General features: G+C 37.6%; 1 protein-coding gene across 1 annotated transcript in view; it reads right to left on the reverse strand.

Moving 5' to 3' along the window:
• Rsrc1 (arginine and serine rich coiled-coil 1) overlaps positions 1-25421 on the reverse strand; it is a 288071-nt gene that overhangs the window by 101552 nt on the left and 161098 nt on the right. The window contains exon 6 of the mRNA XM_038348299.2: positions 18086-18137. Coding sequence (XP_038204227.1) covers positions 18086-18137 — 52 coding nt within the window. The remainder of the gene's footprint in view (positions 1-18085; positions 18138-25421) is intronic.

A 25421-nucleotide genomic window follows, 5' to 3' on the forward strand; every position in this document is an offset into this window, starting at 1 on the left:
TGACCAAAAATACTGTTTAAAAAACTATTTTTTTTACTTTATATGTATAAGTCTGCTTGCATGAATGTATATATATCATGTGTGTGCTGGATGCCTATGGAAGGAGAAGACAAAATTGGATCCTCTAGAACTGAGGCCATGGTTTGTTGAAAACTACCATGTAAGTGTTGGGAATTGAACCTGATCCTCTATAAGAGGAACAGACACTACTAACTAGGAAGGCATCTCTCCACTCGAGAAGTACTATTTTTATGCCATATTAATTTTTGCATCTGCGTATATATGGTGTACATGTATATGCAGTTGTCGTGTGGGTGGGTGTGGAGACGAGTGAACAAACTTAGGTATCATTTTTCAGGCTTAGCCATCTTCTTTTTCTCTCATTGGCCAGGAGCTCACTGAGTAGGCAAGGTTGGGGAGACAGACAGCCCCAGAAATCCCTGTCTCTCCCTTCCCAGCACTGGGACTGTAAGTGTGCACTATCACACCCAGCCAGACTTTCTATGTGGTTTCTGGCAATAGGAGGTTCTAGTGCTTAGAGGGTAAGCACTGTAGAGACTGAGCTGTGCAGGGTCACCCTCACTTGTCCTATAGTGATTTCAGACACACAGGGAGCACCCAAAATGATGACAGTTCATTCTGCTTCTGCCCCTTGAGTATTTATTACCTGCTAGCTGCTCACACTACTTTGCCATAGTAACTCTCTGCCTTCTCATTGGCAGAGGTGTACTCTTGGAACACTTAGCTGTTCCAAATGATTTTTTTATGGCTGGGAAACTACTTTGGCATTGTAATTGATCCAAAACTGAAAGAGGCAAATCACCATGCATGTACTTAAAAGCCATATCCAGATATTCTAAGAAACATACTTTAGGAACCTGACAGGCAAATGTGCTTTGGAGTCCCTCTGCCTAAGTCTGCATGGTACCAACTCTACCGGTCTGGAAGGTACATGTCTAGTATCAACTGTGTCTGGAACATGCCATACACAGGGAGAATGTAACTCCTTCAAAACATCCTGCTTAGTGTCTCCCACTCTTTTTAAAGAAATTATAATTTTGTATCTACGAAAGAAGTAAGAAAGTTGTGTTTACCACAGAGCTTTCAGCAAGTGAAAAAGATTCTCTGCTAATATAATCCAGGTTATCTTCTTGGCCATGCCACAAGCAACCCTCTGTCTGTCCTTTTGTTTATGTGATACCATCAGAGTCTCAGCTCAGATCCTTGAATGTATGGTCCATGAAGATTCCCCTTTGGTAGAAGACTGGAAGCAGAGACTGAGTACTGTTTCACACAGGAGCTAAGATTCTTGAGCATCATCTAACTCACTCTATTTTTTGGTACTCTGAAACTTTGGTCTCATTAAAAATAAAGCAATTAAGTAAGGCGACAATTGAGAGTGAAATTCTTACTAATTTGGCAGATCTTAAGATCTTTAAGGTATTGAAAAAATTAATCATGGCTCTGTCTTTTCTCATTGTTCTAGTGTGACTATCATGACTATATTCTGCTCTGAGCGAAATGAAGTAGTGTGGATGGTGTGACAGCCAATTATCTGGTGCTAGTTCCCTTTTTTTCTTTTAATATAAAATCAGGGAAATCATGAAAGAACACTGATATATCACTGCAATGGGCACAGAATGAAGGAAATCACAGGCTCTCCAAAATGTTCTCTCTGTTCTTTCTGTTCCCCATTTCCCAGTTTCTGAGGCGTGCACTCTGGTTTATTTCACAACACAAATGATAATCTCTGTACATATTTCAAGTTATAAATGCTGATGAAATCCTATGTATAGTGGTACATTATTTGTGTTTTAATAAATAAAGCTTGTGTGAAGGTCAGTGCAAAGCAGTCACACTAGTCAGCCATGCAGGTCAGAGTTGTTGTACACACTTTTTTATGCTCAGAGAGAAATATGATAAATATATTTTTAATTTAATTTTATTGTTTTCCTCATTTTTTTATTAAAAATTTCCATCTCCTCCCCTCTTCCTCCCCCTTCTCTCCCCTCCCTTCCACCCATACCCCCACTCCCTCTCTCTCCAGGCCAAAGAGCCATCAGGGTTCCCTATACAATGTATGTTAAGTCCAAGGTCCTCCCAACTCCCCCCAGGTCCAGGAAGGTGAGCAACCAAACTGACAAGGCTCACAGTGAGCCCGTCCATGCCATAGAGTCCAAGCCCATCGCCATTGTCCTTGGCTTCACTTTTAATCCTAGCAGCCACACTAGTTAGCCACAGAGGCTGGGTGGTGGTGGTACATGCCCTTAATCCCAGCACTAGAGAGAAATATAAAATGGAATGAAACAGATCTCAGTCTCATTCTGATGATTAGTAGAGGCAGGATCGCCATTTATGTTTGAGGTAGAGGTAAAAGCCAGTGGCTGATTGCTTTGCTTTTCTGATCTTCAGGATAAACCCCAATATCTGTCTCTGGGTTTCTATTATTCATGCTACACCTATGTTTTTAAATTTCAAACTCTTACTCGGACCCCCTCCCATTACACCCACAGGAGATTAAACAACATCTGGCCATATCCGAGGTATATATACCAGTGCATTCTTCACACTGCACTACTTGCAGCAGACATCTATCTATAGGGCCCGTGTTGCAGTAGTTCAGTTAAACTATTCCACTTAAAACCTAGTTAAGCTGGGCGATAGTGGCGCACACCTTTAATCCCAGCACTCAGGAGACAGAAGCAGGTGGGTCTCTGTGAGTTCATGGCCAGCCTGGTCTACAGAGCAAATTCCAAGACAGGCTCCAAAGCTACTATGCACAGAGAAACCCTGTCTCAATCCCCCCACCCTGCAGCTGCCTCAAAAAAAAAAAAAATCTAGTTAAGATGGGTGGGGCCCATCTAATGGGAACTCACCAAGGCCAGCTGGACTGGGTCTGATGGAGCATGTGATCAAACCGGACTCTCTGAATGTGGCTTACATGGAGGGCTGACTGAGAAGACAAGGACAATGGCACTGGGTTTTGATTCTACTCCGTGTACTGGCTTTGTGGGAGTCTAGTCTGTTTGGATGCTCACCTTCCTAGACCTGGATGGAGGGGGGAGGACCTTGGACTTCCCACAGGGCAGGGAACCTTGACTGCTCTTTGGACTAAAGAGGGAGGGGAAAAGGGAATGGGGGAGGGGAAAATTTATAGTAATAATAATAATAATAATAATTAAAAAAAACAAAAAAATAAGTAAGAAGTACAAAAAAATGATGGGGACAAAGAGGTCAGAGAAGGAAGTAGGGCAGAAGGGGGAATTAGAATGAGACATAATGATACATACACATGAAAATGCTACAGGACAGTGTATTGCTTTGTATCTTAACTATAAAAGCAATAAAAAGGTTGTAAAGCTAGAAATCCAGTTCTAACTTTGAGAACAGATAGGTAAAGAGGGTCTTAACTTTATTGGTAAACAGGACTATATTAAGCAAACACTAAGAACAATTTCAAAAGAAATATTTAAAATTACCAGTCAAAGTTGTTTTAATTAATGAACAAGAAATTCACATATTGTTGTTTTCTTATTTAAAGTTATTGATAATTTAACAAACTCTAGGTTAGAAGTCAATGTGTTAAGTTTATTATCCGGAAAAGAAGGATGATGTCCATAAAGTAAGAAGATGTATAACCATTTTAAAAAATATTTTTTCTAAGTTATATACTAAATCCTTTCTAAAATACATAATGCTTGAAAAAAATTACCAACTCAACACCATATAAGCATCTCTAAATCTAATGGCACATAAACGCATTTCAACAGAAATGAAATTCTTCAATGGCTGTTAAAATGAGAATCAAAAATTATTATAATCTAGTTGCCTGGCTTGCAGCGAGCATTAATCAGAAGTCATAATAAATCCACATGCTTCTTCAGACAACACATTAGTCAAGCCATTTTCTATGATGACGACATTGACTAATGGGCTCTGAGTTGGAAGGGTCAATCATAAACTCATCAAATGCTTCATTTAATTTCTTAATTTGGACAAACACAATTTGTTTATGGGAAAGATATCAGGTGTTCGTGAATGAATAATGGCTATGAAACCAAACTCCATTAATCAGCTCCTGATTACAAATGACTTAGAGATTGTTTATTCTAATTTCATTCATTTGGATCAACAAAGAAAACACGAGCAAATGAAACCATTTGGAAAAAAATGGCACACTTATTTCCCCATATTTAATAAGGCAATGATAAATATTCTTTCAGTAACTACATCAAAAGGACTTTATTACTCACATCGATACCACCACTTTTTACAAGCCATTTGTTAATGCAGAGACTGTGTAAAGATACCAGGGGAAGAAAACAAAATACAAAATATTACCCTCTTTGTTATACGCACTTTATGAGCTCTTCCTATGTCTTCAGGTAAAGGCAGAGATTCTTGTTGTTTGCTCTGCACTTTTTAAAAAACATTTTGTTCTTTGTATAGCATGAGGTAAGGTCAAGCTTAAAAATACACCAACATTTAGCATTCTGTTCCATGTTGTATTCATTTGCATTGTGAGCTCAGAAAGGGCAGGAATGGCACCTTAAGAACTGTAACTACCCCACTGTCTAGATCAAAACCTAGTACCATGTAGCTTTGTTTAAATAAATCTTTATGGGAAGGCATGCCATCATGTGAAATTCTAAGTAAATAATTATAGTAATAGCAAATTTGGAGTGCTCTATAATACTTTTTTTTAAAAGTTATGTAAGGAAGAAGTAAATGTCACTGTGATTGCTAAAAGACACCTGCCCTCCCTCCACTTTTCTGCTGCTGCTAACTGGAAATAAGGAAGCTGCTGCACCATCTACTAACAACTGCTGCTCTCCAGCAGTCATCTGCTGTTATGCCGAATAAACCAGATGCATTTCTCCCAATCTGCTCCATGTTTTCTTCCATGTAGCTCTTCATAGACCCCATCAAAAAGAATGCTTTGCCCTTGAGCTGTTGTTTGCATCTGGCAGTTAGAAGACACTGAGGATAGATTATTGTGAAGCAAGAGGTCAATGGAGCTACTTTATAGTCCCTACTGGCCTCTGGTCTTACAGGGCTACTGTTCTCAGACAGCCCAGTTTGTTAGGGCAGACAACTTACATAGCTCTTACATGCTCTGAAATTTCTCTCTTCCTTTGCCTTTCCAGCCTGGCAAAGGTAAAGGCTCCAACTGTTTCAGGGCCAGGCAGAAATCTTGAAGGTGCATCTTAAACTATCTATATATTTATGGATAAGCAGCTAACAGAAAGAAATTCCAGGGGCTGGAGAGATGGCTCAGCGGTTAAGAGCATTGCCTGCTCTTCCAAAGGTCCTGAGTTCAATTCCCAGCAACCACATGGTGGCTCACAACCATCTGTAATGAGGCCTGCAGGAAGAATACTGTATGCATAATAAACAAAGAAATAAATATTTAAAAAAAGAAAGAAATTCCATAGTTTTTAGGTCAAAGAGAAACTCTCGACTTTAAAATATACATCTCATAATGTCATAGCTACCAATGTCAGTGATTCTTATGATGGAACTGGGTAAAATTACTAACAACATTTGAGATTTGTAATTCACAAAATTGAAGGAGGTAAAAATATTAGCCTTGATAGGACTTTCAAAGAATATGCTTGCCTTCCTATGTAACTATTATCTAAGAGAATTAACAAATTTTAAAGAGTAGAAATCTCTGAATCTGGCAGTTTTTTTTTTTGTTTTTTGTTTTTTGTTTTTCGAGACAGGGTTTCTCTGCAGCTTTTTTAGAGCCTGTCCTGGAACTATCTCTTGTAGACCAGGCTGGCCTCGAACTCACAGAGATCCGCCTGCCTCTGCCTCCCGAGTGCTGGGATTAAAGGCGTGCGCCACCACCGCCCAGCTTGGCAGTTTTAATTCCAGCATTTGGGAGGCAGATCTCTAAGCTCGTGGACAGCCTGGTCTACAGAGCGAGTTCCAGGACACGTAGGGCTAACAGAGAAACTCTGTCTCAAAAAACCAGAGGCAGGGCAATTATTATTTTTTTAAAAAAAGAAATATTTGGTTGTATCTGTACATATGAAAATTCTTTCATTTAATCAACAATGATCTGATAAGTCCCATTTACTTTTTAAGATCAAAAATGTCTTTAAAATGACATGAACTCTAGACCAACAGCTGTGGCTTCTCCATGGGATTAAATTAGGCCCTTCATATGTGGGAGACAGTGGTGAAGCTTGGACTATCTGTGAGGCCCCTGGCCGTAGGACCAGGATCTATCCCTGGTACATGAACTAGCTAGCTGGAGCCCATTCCCTATGGTGGGATGCCATGCTCAGCCTCAATGCAGGGGTGAGGGACATGGTCCTGCCTCAACTTAATGTGCCAGACTTTGTTGACTCCCATAAGAGGAGTGGAAGGGGGATGGGCTTGAGGGGTGGGGTAAGAGGGAGAATTTGGTTGGAATGTAAATAAAGAAAAAAAACCAATGATAATAAACAAGCAGTATTTTAAAAACAATTCTAAAATATCAAGGGCCTCATCAACATAGTAGAATTACTATCGTCTTATGTAAAACCAATGGTCATTTCAAGCCTCTGTTAACACATTAATGTTAACAATGAATCATATGGAATAGTTTAGAACCATTAGCAAACACCTACATGGAGCTGATACACACTTGAAATCCCAGCACTCAGAAGGTTAAGAAAGAGCACTGCCAGCCTGGCCAGCTTGGCTTCAAAGTTGCATACCCAAAGCATATACTTACATGAAAACTACTAGAGTTGCATGAAGAATTATCAGCAATTTTTCCAGCTGAACGTGATTTTTTTTACTAGAAATTAGTACATATAGCATTTAATTTAAAAGTAGTAAAATTAAATTTACTTCTAAATTCAAGACTGAAATTAAGGCTTATAAGCAAAAGAGTCATGTAAAACATACTAACAAAAACTTTCTGAAAATAGGTATGTGTCAAGTTTGATGATCAGATGATATTTGCTTAAAGTTTAATTCAAGCAGGTATGCCTAATCCTTTGACATTGTGACAACCCTGCCATCTACAAAAGCTCATCCTTCAGAATCACAGAAGTTACACACACACACTGACAAGTAATTACCCACTGTTGAAGCTTTCCATAATAAAGATGGTCTAGGACCATTTACAAGAACACAGGAATGGTAAACAGAGGTTGGTAAGAGATGCAGCTTACATTATTACTCTTAATGGCAAAGGCCAACAATGAGCAAAACAATTTTAATTTTAAAATACTTAAGAAATCATTATGAAACAATACAATCATCATTTTATGTAAGAAAAGAACCCATGACTACTTTTTAAAAATTAAAGATTTATTTATTCTTAATCTTGTATGAGTGTTTCACCTGGATGGATAGATGTTGACTATGGGCATGCCTTGTGCCTGTCAGGGCCAGAATAGGGTATCGGATGCTGTGGAACCGGAGTTACAGAAGGTTGTGAGCTGCCATGTTGGTGTTGGGAAGCAACTGTGGGTCCTCTATAAGTGCAAGTACTCCTAACACTGAGCCAACTCTCTTGCTCCCATATTACTCTAAACTTCAGATCAGGACTTAGCTTCAAAGGTACGTTAATGCCATTTACATAAGTTACAACTAATGTTTATTCAATCATTTACTCATCCAACAAGTACCAATAAAGAAAAGTTTCTATTGTTATTGTAGACTACAAAACTGACATATCTCACAGGGAAGGCACAGCAACATGTAACACTGCACTTATAAGTGCTATGAGTACAAGATATGATCATATATGATATAATGATATTAATATGTTATGTGATGATGTATTAATATACAAGGTCATTATCATATAATCAGTATATATCAGAAAATTATACAATGAATTATTGTTGAAATTATATTATATATAGAGAGATAGATAAAATGAAATTTTACAGAGTTGAGTGAGGTAATATATGAAAATAAGTACATCAAGTTCAAAAGGTGTTACTCCTAATAGCATTATAATTAGTAATTAAGATTATAAATTAGTAATAAGAAATACATAAGCATGGAGTATTCATAATATTTCAAAATATAGAGAAGACATTTACCAAAATGCAATATTTACTCCTGAAAAAATATTGAAGCAAAATAGAAACAGAGGAAAACATCTGAACCAGAAAAAAATCTTCGATGAAACACCTCAGTTAACATCATGATGGTGAAAGATTGATTGTTTCTATGTGCAAAATACCAACAAATATCCACGGTATTAGAGTCTGAACTTACAAAATGTTAAGATGCAAATCTACACAAAGTGCTCAAAGTGAATCACATTTCTACATACTAAGAATGAACAACCTGAAATTCAATTATGCATGTAAGTGCAAACTGATTTAGAATCAGAAAACCTACATGAATATTATTTTTACACTTCTTTTGTGTAATTACAATAACAAAGCAGTTTAGTGGTGGCTAGGGCTGAGAAGGAGGAAGAGAAAACTGATTTCAAGAGAAGTATAGGGACTTTCTTGAGTAAATGCGTTTTAAAAAGTTAGCTTATAGTTACACCACTGTACATTTTTGTCAACATTTGTCTGGGGAATTTTATTACGTTCAAAACAAGCCTTTCCTATACTTATTCATAACTAAAGAACAATCAGAAAATGAATACAAGGTGAAAACAATGTTTTAAGTTCTATGAATTTTGCTACTCAAATATCACAACCATCAGCTTTGTGTACATCATCATAGGTAGTTATCATTATAAAAATTAACTCTTGCTTAATATTAAAAGTGAACCAAGCTACCTTTTAACTATAACTATAGCTCAGCAGTTTTTCTTTTAATTCTAAAATATGTCACAAATATACTAACATTTCTATTTTTTTTATTAATTTTTTTTTCTTTCTATTTTGCCATCTCCTCCCCTCCTCCTCCCCATTCCCTCCCCTCCCCTCCACCCATACCCCCACTCCCTCCCTCTCCAGGCCAAAGAGCCATCAGGGTTTCTACACTATGTTGAGTCCAAGGTCCTCCCAACTCCCTCCAGGTCCAGGAAGGTGAGCAACCAAACTGACAAGGCTCACACAGAGCCCATACATGTCGTAGAGACCAAGCCCATCGCCATTGTCCTTGTTCTGATGAGGAGCAGAAGGAGAGAGATCATGAGAAAGAAAGTCAGAACCATGAGGGATGCGTTCACCCACTGAGACGGCAGGACAGAACTAATGGGAGACCACCAAGTCCACTTGGAATGGGACTGATGGAACATGCGACCAAATCGGACTCTCTGAAAGTGGCTGATGGTGGAGGCTGACCGAGGAGCCATTTCTATTTTTAAAACATGCACTACAGTTTTCCTAGTTAGGCATGAATAAACTTCAGAGTATGTAATATTCTGTCATGAATTCTATAACCATCAATAAAGTCTGTTGCTCTCAATAACTCAACCTAATTCACAGGTAGGTCTTATATTCTCTAAGGCACATACTTTCTAATTTTCTTAAATAAAATTTAAAAACTATAAAAATGAAACAAAATGTTAACTTTTGTGGGATTTCAGGACAATTAAAAAATAAAAAGGGAGAAAAGAGAGGGAGGGGAAATGATGTCAATACAGCCCTCATATACGGATCTCAGACTCTGACGACTGAACACAAGAGCAGAGATAATACAGCGTTTGCAAGAGAAGAAGGGTTCTCCGTTGTCATCAACGTTTCCTGACTTTGGGGAAAGATGCGGTGCTCAAGCATCAAAAGGCTACTCTGTTTAAACAATTTGATGGCGGTGGCGGTGGCGGTGGAAGGAAAAGCCCAGGCTCTACAATGTCATGAGTGATCCTATTAGTTCCACTAGAGTAAAATCATACAGTCTACGTATGTGGTCTTTTCAGCCACATCTGTCATGAACCATTCTTATATCATGAAATGCAAAGTACTGAGCACGTGTTCACTAGATGAGACTAGGAAGTATTCACCATTTGATTTTTCTCTCAAAGAAAACTGCTATAGGAAAATGGGACAGTTCTTGGCAGTGCACACTTAGGGTTCCTAGACTCTTCAGAATCTAGTCTCAATATAATCTCATGAATAAAAAACAAAAAAATCTTAGCAAAATTATATAAACAAAACAGAAAAAGTAGATTTTTCAACTATTATTTCCATGATATTCATATACTTTGGCTATGAAGCATTGGTAGGACACAGGAACCAATTATATAAATCCTTAAAACATTGAAAAATTTACATTAAGCAATGACTATACAGCAAATGTCCAATAAATGCAACTCATTATTTTCAAGACTTCAGGCATCGATCACATTTTCATTAAGTATTCTGTAAAACAATTTGATATTCCCCTAAAAAGCTTTGCTACACTAAAACAGAACTTTTAATAATATCCAATGTTCAGAACAATAAAGGTCTTATTTATTTATTCATTTATTTATTTTTACTTATTTAAAATCCTCATGATTACTTCTTGGTAAACTTTTTTACTTTAATTTGCCTTATTTTTAGGAAAAATAGCTATAATTTTCCGTATAAGAAAAGATTGACTATTAGTACACAACTTTAATGACATAAATTATAAAAATTATTATTATTGAAAGGAAAAAATTAATTATATAATTCCACATTAGATAAATTGTTTGGGATGATTCTAAGACCACTTAAAAAATGACCTGCACATCTGATGTGTAAACAGCTATCTAAATCTCACAGACTTGTCAGTCTTTTTCAGTAATGAAGTCAGGAAAATAAATTCACAGACACCCTAGTGAATTGGCACTGTAAGTGACAGAAGCCCTTCTAAATCCTCTGTTTACACTGGGGATTAGTGAAGTAGATTTTGAGTTGCACACTGAACAGTCCATGGTCAAGGGAACCTGCTCCCTGTCAGCCTGCAGGGCACAAGGACAAAGCTTGGTCCTGGCAGGAAGTGACCCATAAACATATTCCTACCCAGGATTTATACAAAGCCAGTCTGCCTCTCAGAAACTCCATATGACCATTAACTGGCCTGCAAGGCCTGCCAGGAGGCCTAATTACAGGTCTACAGAGCCCAATAACAAAAGCTGAAGGGCTTTAGCCTAGGGATGACCTGCTTTATACTGACTTGATAGAGTCCATGTAGAGGACCCAAAAGAAAGAGGTTTAGCTTTAAAATTCTCCCCAGAGATCCAGCATTGTACTTGAGTCTAGAAGGCCCACATGCAACATACTTCAGTTAAACATACCACTCTCTCAGAATTAGCATTCAACTACTGTCTGCTTAACATCTGCTCCAACATGGCGAGTTGCTGTGACACTGTCAGACTCTCGCTGACAGCTTTCTTCTTATTAAATACTACTAAAGGTAAATAACAGCATTCAAATATAAACATGTGATAAATGCTAAAACAGACAAAACATTTTAAAAGCCAGTTACTTAATGATTCCATGTAGAAAACAACAGTTTTATCATTTTTAAGCTACAGAAAGACAAACGTCAGACTCACTGTTGGAAACAAAGTTAAATTAACATTATCAATTTATTCTGTATCTAAGCCACACAAATTTATGTAGAACTTTGAAGTTTGCAACTACATTTGAAGAAAAATGTTTTAACAAATACCTAAGTAAACTAAACTATTTAATGTTTTACTTTTTATTTTTTAAAGTAATGTTTTTAATTCTTAATAATATCTAACAGTTTACGCATACAGCATGAGGAAGATATGTGGCTCAGCTTCTCTTTAATAACTTTATAAAGTCACTCAGGCGATGTTATAAAGAACAGCCGCTGAATTTCCCACCTCAAATTATATTGGGAATGCTAAGGACTTTATTGTAATAATTTATCTCACTCTCTCATTTTATGAATGAACAAATGACATCCAGCAAGTATTAACAATGTTGCTATAGCTTTTTCTGCAACCAGGAGCAGCACCTCAGGCTCCCAGCTGCAGAACTAAACACCACATTTTAATGCTTCTCACACTAAATTGCGGACATTTACTGGAACAGTTCGAACCAGATAGTTTACAGCATTTTATGGGTATTAACCTAAATTCTGGAATAACAAGATAAGGCAATAAAGGAGAATGACTTGCTTAAGCGTAAGTTATGTTAATGATTGAACCAGCTACAATCTAGACTACTGACATGCCCTCAAAGAGACCACACAGAGAAAATGAATCTAAAAACCACTGATATGAAGTCTGAATGAACTTTTTCATCATTTGCTCTGCTTGGGAATAGGGAAGTATCTTAACACGAAAGCTCTGTCACAACAAACCATCCTACTGCAGGGGTCAGAAACCAATGGAGCAAGTCTCCCTGTCAGCTGTAAAACAGTAATGCAGAGGGGCTCTCAGCGGCCCCTGAAGTAGTCACCCCATCAATTCTCTTCATTTGTGATTCTTGGAGTCACAGTATTTAATGCTAGACTGAAACTGAGTGTTGCAACTCCTGAGATCATAAGTCTATGTAACGGAGAAGGAAGGACCAGGACGTGGTTTCAGAGTACCTAATGAGTAAGTGGGAAGGCAAATCTCAATTTAATATACTACAGAGGAACTACAGCATTTATGGCATATTGCTAAGCAAGACTTCTGATTTGGATCCTAATGTATATATGTATGCAACTAATCTGTGTTTGACATTAACCAACTTTCAGCCCAGGAAGGGGCACTGAAATGGAGGCACCTAGATTTAGGACAGGAAATCAAAGACTGCAACATTAACCTAGATTTTCTGAAGTTAGACAATTAGATACTATTAATGTTCCATATAATTAAGGAGAAAAAGCTTTCTCATGAGTTGAACTTTAATCTATTTGCATTATCAATCAAAAGTCTTTCAGAATCTAAAGCAGATCTGAAGCTAGAACTTATTGTGCTATATATACATTAAATCTACAAAAATAAACTATGCATTTTGCAATATTCTCTGTCACTCTGTTTTCTGACCAATAAAGCTCAAACATTGAAACTAAGGGGAGTAAGAAATCAAAAGTCAGAAATCACTGAATTTGCTTCCTAATCGGCTATGCAAGTTTTCATTATTCTTGTAAAATGGAGTTAATTACCTAAGATAAAGGATTTATTAAGGTACTTTGAAAACTTGATGCACAATTCAAAGTGCCATGAAAATTGTTTAGATGATAAAGTACTATTCATAATATTTTTGTCATGTACTAACTTAAGGTTTATGAGTTCACATTTATATAGTCATAATATCACATAGTCATCAAAAACTTTATTTTTTGGAACATCACAAAATTCCTCCATCAGTTACAATTAGCATTTAAATATTTCTGAAGCTGTTAAATTCACTTTTTAGATGAGCATATAAAGCAATAAGCAATTGGAGCATTTCATCACTTATTCCCCTGTCCTAGTCCCCCATGGCTGGTTCCCTCCCCTTAGACAGTCATCCATTTTCCTTTCATGCCACCTGTATCTATGACTTTCTCTGCATCCCCACATTAAGATTTCTTCCAACATGCTCATGATCACCGTTCTAGCTTCATAATCTGCACACATACATGCAAATATACACACATATGTAATTTTAATTTTATATTCTGTATATAACATGGTATTTTGCTGAGACTGCTTATTTCATTTAATATTCCCATTTCCACACAGTTTCTTGCAAATGTCATGATTTCATTTTTTTTCAGCCAATCAAAATTCCACTGTATATGCATTATATTTACTTTGTCTGTTCATCTGCCAGCATCTAGGCTGGGTCCATTTCTGGGCATCATGAAGCACGCAGCAATGATACAGAAGCGCAAGTATGTCTGTGGTGCTCACTACAGTCCTCCCAGCAAATGTCCTGGGTAGTACAGTGGCTTCGAGTCATAGCTTCTTGATTAACTTCTATTAATTCCCTCAGCAGCAAGTATTTAAAGGCTTAAACTTTCAGGTTATTAGCTCTCAGGTTATTGTATTATATATTATGTATATTATATTAATTCAAGATAATGACTTATCTATCAGAGATTAATAGTTGAAATTTTATCATGGTGTCATGATAGAGACAAAAAACTAGTGAAGAGAGGTAATAGGAGGAAACAAAACAAAACAAGATATGAGCTAAATGTTCCAGGTAGGAAAAAACATTCAGGGAATAATTACAGGTTACAATTATGAAATCTAAGCAATGAATTTTTTCGAGTTTGTTGCTCTCTTGGGCACATACACAAAGGACTCTACATTTTACTACAGAGACACTTGTCCAACAATGTTCACTGCTGCTCTACTCATAATAGCCAGAAATTTCAAAAAGCCTAGATGTGCACTAACAGATGAATGGATTAAGAAAATGTAGTACATTTACATAATAGAATATTACTCAGCTTTTAAAGGAAGCAAAATCATAAAATTTAAAATCATAAAATCTGAATGGAGCTAGAAAAAAAATCATCCTAAGTGAGAAATTCCAGACCAAAAGAGACAAATATGGCATGTATTCTCTTATATGTGACTGTCAGCTTTTAAGCCTTTTACAGGCATTCTACCATCTATACAACAGCAGAGGTTAGGTACAGAGTAAGGGAAGAAGGGAAGGATTTCCCAATGGAGGGGAGGATAAAATGGAGAAAGGACAGGAGGGAGGTAAGCGAGGGAGTGGGAGGAGAGACAGCTAATACTAAGGGTCATTTGAGCAATCACATGGAAACCTACTACAGTAGAAACTGCTTGAAATATATACATATATGAAAGAAATAAAAATGGAATCACCAAATAATGGGAAAGAAAAATTCCCAACTAGACATCTTTTACCATCAAGTGAATCTTCCAGTGCAGAAATGGTTTATATCTAATTGAATTGTTGGTCAGCGAGCCCCATGGAAGCCCCCAATCAACACAGGCAATTGCCAAGACTACTGTGGCTTTCCACAAACTGAGGTTAAGGCCTTGTTGCTGAAAAGAACACCTATGTAGGTCGCTGAACACAGAGAAGTGGAGGTAGTCTCTAACTAGAGCCTTTGTCCTACTGACTAGTGCTCAAGGTGCTGAAGAACACTCTGCATGATACTGAGGAAAAGGTAAACACCACCCAGCTACAAAAGCTTTGATCTACAACAGGGGCCTATCTTCAAGACAGACTGCTACAATCGTGGGATAAAGCTTGTGGGAGTAACCAACTAATACCTCACTGGATTTGAAGCCCACATCATGAGATGGAACCCATGTCTAGCCACTGCTAGAGTGGCTAAAAACCTGACTAGATAGAACACAGACCTGGGAAAAAAAAACCAAACACTATTTGCTCTGCTAAAGTAATATAGCAATAAAATAACTCCTAATGATAGTCATCAAGAAACTTCCTTCTACAAATACAGGAACTAATACAGAGAACGATGAGGAGAGAGAAGGAGGGAGAGGAGAGCTAGAGGAAGAGAGGGAGGAAGAGAGGGAGAGGGAGGGAGGGATTGGGAGGGAGTGATTGGGAGGGAGGGAGGGGGGAGGGAGGGAGGGAGGGAGGGAGGGAGGGAGAGAGAGAGAGAGAGATCTTTAGCAAACCCTCCTCTCAGGCAGAAAGAGAATAAAGAACCAGTGGAGATGGAAGATCCCAAGGAAACAAGGCTTTCTAGACACAACTGAACCAATGCACATAAGAACTCACAGACTGTGGCAGCATGCACAGAGCCTGTATAGATCTAAGCCAGATGGGATCCCAGCATTAAGAGGGAAAGTGGACACAAGCCCCCATCCCTAGCCCAGAAGCTTCTCCAAGTGTCACCCATTCTAAAAGGAAAATTCAGCTAATCCAAAGGAGTCCCAGTGGGTGTACAAGGCATAGCTGATGTCAGGCTCCAAGCCCAGCAGCAGACAGCCACCACAAATGAATTCAATGGTATTTTTGGAGATGTTCTGTCTCATAATGACTGGTTTGGGCTTTTTTCTTTTCCCTCGCCGGTCTTTGACTTATATATTATGATTTTGGATATTATGATTTTATGTCTGTGTGTGTGTTTTTCATGCTTTTTTCTGTTTTCTATTTTTAGTAAGTTTTAAATTCTAGTTTGTTGTTGTTTAAAATTGGCTTGTTTGTTTTCTAATGAAAGAAAAAAGGCCTGGGTGGGGAGGATCTGAGATGAGATGAGGAAGGGGAAACTGAAATAAACTATACAAAAAATTTTCAATTAAAAATATGCAAATGAAAACTGAAAGTGTGTAGATCCATTACACACAATCTAAAGAGTCACGAAAAGGTATAATGTTGTTTTTGCATTGAGAGACACTGGGTAATTTTAGCAAAGATGAAGCTCTGTGAATCGGTGCCTGAGACACAGTGGTGCAGACACAAGACAGAAACCCTGGTCTAAGAGGATCAGGCACTTCTTATATTGTTTGTTGTCACAGGAGCCCTGGAGGACAGCCACCATCCTACCCCTCATCCACGATAGACGTAGAACACAGAGAATCTCCAAATCCAAAGACTTTCAAACAGCTACCTGAAATGGATAATAGTTTCCAATTGATACAATAGGGAACCGTTTGTATATTGCAATTGAGAATATAAAACTGTTTGTTTAGTATGGAAAATTGTTGGGGTTTTAAAGAATTGAAGAATTGCCAAATGATTCCACAATTATTTCTTTTACAAAAGTATGCTCAGAAACTAAAAGCAGGTGCTCAGATTAGTCTATGTGTATTTATAACATTATTCAATAATACTTAATAAACAGAGTTCAAATTTTTTATCACTGAATGAATGTATAAGCAAATTGTACACAAATATTATTCAACCATAAGAAGAAATGAACTACTGATATGTTACAACATGGATAAACGTTTAAACAGACCACATGACAGATATAAAAACCCATATATTACATATGGCATTTCAGAGACAGAAGGCAGATTGGTGGTTGCTAGAAGCAAGGAAGATGAAAAGAAACTACTGAAAGTAAGAGTTGTTGTTACCAACTGAACTCACGCTCTTCCTTTCCCATTCTCCACACTGTATGTTTACTGATAGTCCACACCGCCCAGCTATCTACTTTCCCTCCGAGGCAACAAAGTATCATTAAAAGTAACTCTGGACACTTTTCAAAGAAAAATAAAACATCACATCATTACACATCAATCTATTCATAGAAGTAGCATGAAAAACAGCAGTCTGGTTTTAAAAAGTGGTCAATGAACTAGTGGTAATAAAGGCAGTGTAAAGTTTTCATGAAGCAATTCAGCACAAGGCATATAGGTATAAAAACCTATTCTATATATTAATACCCTATAATTTCAAAAACTTATTTCTTTAGTAATTTATAATAACAATAGTTACTGCAAGAGATTCCAGAATCAATGTGCACATATGTATTTGCTCCAAAATATAACATCTGCTGTTTGGTGATCTGAAATTATCATTAAATCCTCAATTTGAATTTGTCAGAATGGAATGTATAAGCTCTTTGTAACCCTTAAAAGGTAAATAACACACACACACACACACACACACACACACACACACTTCAATGAGTGTATTTAGATTTAAAGTTAAATTATTAGTATGTAGAAGACAGCATGGATTTTTAGAGATATTTAAAGAGGTAAATAAATACTTTTGTGAAACTGTACCACTGAGAAATTAAACATGGCATTTTAAAATCAGATGGCAACAGAATACACTGGCCAATGAATTAGCCAATTGGAATTCGAGGAATTTAATATAGCACTGGCCTTATTTTCTCCAAAATAATGTAAATCTTATTAATCAATTGTAACCTATACAAAAGTTAAGTAGAAATATATTATAGCCTTAAATACTAATTACAAAATTAAAAAACTTCCAAAAGAAAATGTCAGAAAAAAATCATAGTCTAGAGTTAAAGAATTTTATTTCACCAAAAGTACAATACATAAAAGATGAAAATCAACATATATTTTATTAAAATTAAACTTTAAAACTAATACCTGTTTTATCTATTAAACATGTAAAGAATGAGTTTTTAGCACATATCACTTTATATTAGCAATAAATAGGTGACATTTATCCAAATATATAATCTAGATCCAAACATATGATCTAGATTTGTGAAAAATTTTAAAATAGGAAAAAAACTTTTAACTCATGTATAAGCATGCTACCAGCCTAGGATTTATTTTTATATTTCAAAAAAGTGAATTTTCAACACTTACCAGCAGCTTCAAGGACCATTTGTAGTCTGGCTTTGGCCTGCTCAGCTGGTGGCTAAAAAATCAACCATAAAAGAAATGGACAGGTCAGTTTTAACAAAAAGCCTGTAAATTAGAGCTAAAAATCAACCATAAAAGAAATGGACAGGTCAGTTTTAACAAAAAGCCTGTAAATTAGAGCACTGCCAGGTACTGAAAAGGAAGGAAGCCGTACCACAGTCACTGTCACTGCCACCCAAACTCCACCACAGTGACACTTCACAACCCGCTCACTCACCTTTAATATGAAATCACCTTTAGTTAATACAGTCCAAGAATGATGAAACTCTTTGGTTGTTTCCTAACACTGTATCAATAAGCAATAACACAAATAACTTTAAACCCAATTATAAGACAAAAAACACATATATAAGAACAGATTCTCAAATTGTATTACTTCCTCATAGATAGAAATATTTAAGTTACCTATTTAAATTTAAGTAAACTAACAATTGAAGTTTTGTATGTGGGGGAAGTCAGGCCCTAAAATTAAGTATTTTCAAACTGAATTTGAAATGAGAAATTGTGCAGAAGATATAATGTACCACACATATTTTCAATTCCCATTTGCTTCCCTAAAACTGTTGACCAAAAGAACTTTGACTCAATTCTGGCAATAAGGTTGGAACCAACAAAAATCAGTAAATGCACTCCATCATATAAACAAACTGGAAGATAAAAACCACATGATCATCTCATTTGATGCAGAAAAGGCCTTTGATAAAATCCAACATACCTTCATGATAAAGTCAAGGAGAGATTAGGAATACAAAGGACATACTTCAACACAATAAAGGCAGTTTACAACAAGTCCACAGCCAACATCAAATTAAGTGGAAAAAACTCAAAGTAATTCTACTCCAATCAAAAATAAAACAAGGTTGTCCAGTTTCTCCATACCTATCCTACATAGGACTTGAAGTCTTACTGGAGCAATAAGACAACTGAAGGAGACCAGAGAGATACAAATTGAAAATAAAGAAGACAAAGTACTGTATTTTGTAGAGAATATGACAGTAAATGTAAGTGACTCTAAAAATTACACTGGAGAACTCATTGGCTACAAAATCAACTTACAAAAATCAGAAGCTTTCCTATATACAAATGACAAATGGCCTGAAAAAGAAATCAGGTAAATCACAATAGTCTCAAGTAATATAAAATATTACAGGGTAACTTTACTAAGCAAGTGAAAGACTTGTATGATGAAAACTTCGTCTTTGAAGAAAGAAATGGAAGGAGATAGCAGAAGATGCAAAGATCTTCCTAACTCATGTAACGGTGGGATTAACATAGCAAAAATGACCACCTTATCCAAAGTAATGTACAGACTCACTGCAATCCCCACCAAAATTGAACAGAATACTTTACAGACTTTGAAAGGAAAATACCCAACTTCATATGGGAACACAAAAAACTGAGGATAGCTAAGGCAATCCTGAATAATAAATGATGAAGATCTCACCATTCCCAATTTCAAGCTGTACAACAAAGCTACAGTGATAAAAACCGAATGGTATTGGCATAAAAACAGACACTTTGACCAACGGACAAAGAGAAGACTCAGACACAAATCTACACATCTATGGACACCTGATTTTTTGATGAAGACGCCAAAAATATACAGTGGATAAAAGGCAGCATTTTCAACTAATGCTGCTGATCAAACTGGATATCTGCACGTAGAAGAATGCAAATAGGTCCAGATATATCAATGTGCACAAAACTCAACTCCAAATGGATCAAAGACTACAACAAATTAGAAACACTGAACCTGATAGAAGAGGAAGTGGTGAATAGTCTTGAATTTACTAGCATAGGAGCAAATCTTTCTTAACAAAACATCAATAGAGCAGGCTCAACAACTAATAAATGGGACCTCATGAAACCGAAAAGCTTCTGTAAGGCAAAGGACCCCATCAATAGGATAAAAGGGCAGCCTACAGAATGGGAAAAGAATTTTTTTTAACCAACTCCACATCCAATAGAGGGCTAATATCTAAATTATATAAAGAACTCAAGAAACTAGACATCGACAAACAAAATAATACAATTAAAAGTGGGGCACATACCTAAACAGAGAATTCTCAATAGAGGAATCTCAAATGGCTGAGAAACACATAAAGGAATGTCCAACGTCCTTATCCATTAGGGAAATGTGAAATCAAACTGACTTTGAGATTCCATCGTAGACCTGTCAGAATGGTTAAGATTAATAACACAAGTGACAGTCCATGCTGGAGTGGACATGGAGCAAGGGGAACACTTGTCCATTGCTGGTGGAGTACAAACTTGTAGGGTCAATATGGAAATCAATATGACAGCTCCTCAGAAAACTGGAAATCAACCTACCACAAGGTCCAGCTATAAAACTCTTGGACAAATATCCCAAAGTTCCTCCACATTACCACAAAGACCTTTGCTTTATTCTTTATAGCCAGAAACAATCTAGATGTCCCTCAATCATAGAATGGATAAAGAAAATGTTGTACATTTACGCAATGGATTATTACTTAACTGTTTTTAAAAATGACATCATAAAATTTTCATGCAAATGGATGGAACTAGGAAAATATCCTGAGTGAGGTAACCCAGACTCAGCATAAAATATGGTATGTATTCACTTATATATGGAAGTTAGCAACCTAAATCCACAGACCCAGAGAGACTAGGCAGAGAGTAAGGGACTAAGTGGCACACATGGATCTCCCTAGGATAGGAAAATAGAACAGATTTTAAGGTAGACTGGTTGTGGGTAGGGACAGGACTGAGATGGAGAGAAGGGGAAAAAGGGTTGATGGAGGGAATGTATGCAGGACAGACAGAATTGGGGGGCATTTTAGGGATGATATGCAAACCTCAAGTGGAAACTTCCTCAAATATATGAAGGTGATCTCAGATGAGGTCTCCTAATAATGGAGGATACAGAGTCCTAACTTGTTATCTCTTGTCACCTAAAGGGGCTTCCATTAGTGGGACCGAGTTGCATTCAATTGAGCTGTTGGCTAAGAGGGTTCTATGGAAATCCCAAAAGAACTCAGGCTGTAGCTAAGACAACAGTTTGCTCTCAGAAGTGATGTCTGAGTCCCATTACTAAGAACAATACCCACTCAACTCACTGGGCATGTCGAAGATGAGCTGGCACCTTCATGGAGCCGTCATCCCTACCACCATGCTAGGGTGGGCTTTGCTGATGCAGCTGTTCATGAGTCTTTCTGCTCCTGTACATAATTTCAATATTTTTGTAACCCTATTAAAACTCATTGATTTCCCAACTTCAATTTTGGCAATATGCTTACTTTGGTCTGTCACTGGTTCCCAATTCTCCAGGAACATAATAGCCATGGCGCATGATGGAGAACAGAAAATAACTGGTGGGCTCAATCTTTTCCTTCTACCTTGATATGTGTTGCAGGATTCACGCTCAGGTATTCAGGGTTGGAAAGCAAGTGACGTTCTGAGCATCCTGCCAGCCCCACACTGCATTTCAAATGAAGAAAGAAGAAATATATTTTCCCTTCACCTGCTGTAGCACTCAGGAAATAGGTCTAGCCCTTCATCTGCCATATGGTGAGGAAAGCACCTGTGGCAGGTGGGAGAGCTGGCCTTGCCTGTCACCAGCTTCAGCACTTGGCAGAGTGGCCCTGCATCATGCCTTGCCAACACGGTAGAGCTGGCCCTGGTGGTGTAGGTGAGCCGTTCACCTCCATGCTTACTACAGAGATTGAACGCACCAGGGCAGTGCTGGAGAGCTCATCCTGGTGTTGAGGATGAGGGCGAGCTGGAGGGCTGATCAACCCAGCAACCACTCCGGCCCAGATCCAGGACTATGAATAAGCCCACCCCATCAACCACCCCACCTATGAGCCGCTGGAGCACTTGAAGGCGTTGGTTCTGCATATCCAAAGCTGCAGGATCTTCATGCCACAGGGCAACAACAGAATATCCAAGAGGAGTTCCAGTGATGGCCCAGTACTGATGGTGTGACTCATTGCAATGAACAGTTGCAAGGAAGATGTACGTGCTAAAGAATATACTGTGACTCACTGGGCCACACTACAGCTTCCATGATGAGATTTTTTCTTTTATTTTAAATTTCATTTTGTTTTATTTTGGGGAGAGGTTGCCAGGACAGAGGATTGATGTGAAGTAATGGGGAGACGAGTGGGACTGAGATGCATGATCAATAAAAAAAAATTAAAGTTAAATTAGGGAAAAAGAAAGATACATTTTAATTCAGGGTTGTTGCAATTTTACTGTAATAGTTTTTCCTGTTGGTTCTCAGCAAGATTGTAATGTTTTTAAATAGAGTATTTTAACAAAATTAAGATCATACAAATTTTACCATGTCAAAACTATTGTAGTTAGGTTAAGAGAAAAAGAAAAGGTAGAAAAGCTCTTCTGATAGAAATAGCTAAAAAAGGATGGGGGGTGGATAATGGGGGACCAAGAGACAAAGAGAGTAGGTTCCAGGGTAGAGAAAAGGAGGCTATGGATAATGTGCAGAGAACTAATAAAGTATCTATTGAGAAGCCCAAAACCATCACCAAAACACAAGGCAGAAGGGAAAAGAAAGACTGCAAGTGGGATGGACACAGACACAAGGGGCAATGGCTAGGAGGAAGGCCAGCATAAAGGGCTGGAAACACTAAAGACATTTTTAATAAGGGTGCTATGCACAAGCATTAGGGGTATGTAAACATGCAAATAATATGTACTTATTTTTATTTTATTTTTGAGATTATAATTGCAACAATTCTTTCTTCCCTTTCTTCCATCAACACCCCACAAACCCCTGCTCTCCTTCAAATTCATGAACTCTTATTGTGCGTGTGCACACACACACACTCTCTCTCTCTCTCTCTCTCTCTCTCTCTCTCTCTCTCTCTCTCTCTCTCTTTCTCCTTCAAATTCATGATCTGTTATTGCTGCGCACGCACACACACTCTCCTTCAAATTCATGACCTGTTATTGCGCGCGCGCACACACACAGAGACACTCCTTCAACTTCATGACCTGTTATTGTGTACACACACACATGTGAGTTCTCCTTCAAATTCACGACCTCTTTGTTATTGCATCCACATACACACACAAAGACACACACGCTCTCCTTCAAATTCATGACCTCTTTGTTATTGCACACACACACACACACACACACACGTTCTCATTCAAATTCACGACCTTTTATTGCACACACACACACACACATGCTCTCATTCAAATTCATGGCTTCTTTGTTATTGCACACATGCACACATACACACATACACACACAAACACACATTCATAAAAATAATCTGTTCTATCTATATAATGTTACTGGTGTGTATGTTCCAGGGCTGTCCATTTGACAGTGAGCAACAAATTGGTGTGCTCTTTCCTGGGAAAGACCACTTCTCCCATTCTCAGCTTTCCTCAATTATATTTTCTGCACAGAGAATCTACAACTTTCATCAGATTTCAAAGGCATCTAGATTTTTTAAATTAAGGCTTAGCCTTCCAAAGTATTAATAAATGGTTTTAAATTCCATTCATTTGAACTGTGGATTCAAACGCATCCCTCCTAATGTTACGATATGAGTGATAATTCACTAATGTAAGTAAGTTCATAACTCTTTAATTGTCTATTATTCTTCTTTCAGAAGCCTGGGTCAAGGTTGCAGGAATGAACAGAGTAATAATATTCTCTGGGATACAACAGCAGACGGCAAAAGTACTTGACTGGCCAGAAGTTCCTATTCCTGACACAAGGAGCTGAGCCATCCATTTGCTACATTTAAAAATTATGTTTTGATTGATTTTTAAAATTTTTCTTATTATAATTATATAATTTCCTTCTTCTCTTTCCGCCCCCCAAACCCCTACATACCCATCGTCCTCTTGTTCAAATTCATGGCCTTTTTTTTTCATTGTTACATGTGTGGTGCATATGTTTTTAGGTACTGGATAACAAATTGAGATGATCTTCCCTGGGGGAGACTATTTTCCTGCTCTCTACATTCCTTGGTTGCCTGTGGTTCTTTGTAGAATTAGGTCCGGTGGCTTCCCCCATCTACTGTCTATTGTTGCCCTTGTCAAACTCATAGTTAGGCAGTCATGTTGGTGAGACCTTATGGTTGTAGCCTCTGACATTAGTGTGAGACACAATCTCATAGCAAACTCCCTGACCCTCGGCTCTGAAAATATTTCCACGCTCTCCTCCACAGCGATCCCTGAGCCTTAGGTGTAAGCTTTGTTTTGTAGACATACCCACTGTGGCTGGCTCCACAGCTCTGCATTTTGATTGTTTTTTGTTTGTTTGTTTGTAATGATCTCTGTCTCTTGCTAAGATCAGGGGAAAGGAGTACTCTTATCTGTGGGTATAAAGATAAATATTTAAATGTAGTTTGGGATTGTATAGTTAGTAAAGGATTGGTTACAAATTCTCTAGGGATCTATGACTTCACTAGCCCTGTGTAATTGGCTACATTTCCAATACCGTAATTTCCCTTTTATGTCTAATTAGAGAGTTGATGGGTTACTGCCAAGATGTGTGTGCTACTATAGCACCCTTATGGTTATGGGCTCATGCTGATTGTTGATGTGGTTTATAGGCACTATAGGCATCATAGCTGGGAGAACTGTTGGCTACTTCTCTCCTTTGAAGCTTGTTTATGAGACAGGGGTCATCTATGATGTTCACAATTGCATGTGGTTTGTAGCCTCAAGTGATAGTCATGAACTAGCCTCTCCAGTAGCTGGACTACAGGTATGTAACAACATTCCTTACCGCTTACTTTTAGGACCTGAAGCTGTATGGTTTTCAAAATAATTTTCAGAGGCGTACACCTTTAATCTCAGCACTTGGGAAGCGGAGGAAGGCAGAATCTGTGAGTTTGAGGTCAGCCTGGTCTACAGAGAGAGCTCCAGGGCTGTTACAGAGAAAGACCCTATATCAAAAAACAAAACAAAGCAAATAACAACAACAAAAACTAATATTCCGGTACTTGTAAAGATCAGTCAGGTTAAAATGACCCCTCTGAATAGTCTCGAATTGTATCCTGAGCATTCAAAACAGCTCTTGGAACACAGCAGACTCAATATACAATTTGTTGAATAAATGAATGAACCTTCTTTTTCACTGCATGGATATAAATAATAAAATCAACTAAAGCTGAATTTTATATATTACATATAACCACTATTTAGATAAGAAATTGCTTATACTCCTTAATTAGTAACTAGTTTATATGCTTGAGTTAGTTGTGCTTAAGTATGCCAGCACTATCTCTGGCATCTTTCTGCCCTCATACTA

This window comes from Arvicola amphibius, chromosome 11 (genome assembly GCF_903992535.2).
Source record: "Arvicola amphibius chromosome 11, mArvAmp1.2, whole genome shotgun sequence".
Classification (NCBI taxonomy): domain Eukaryota; kingdom Metazoa; phylum Chordata; class Mammalia; order Rodentia; family Cricetidae; genus Arvicola; species Arvicola amphibius.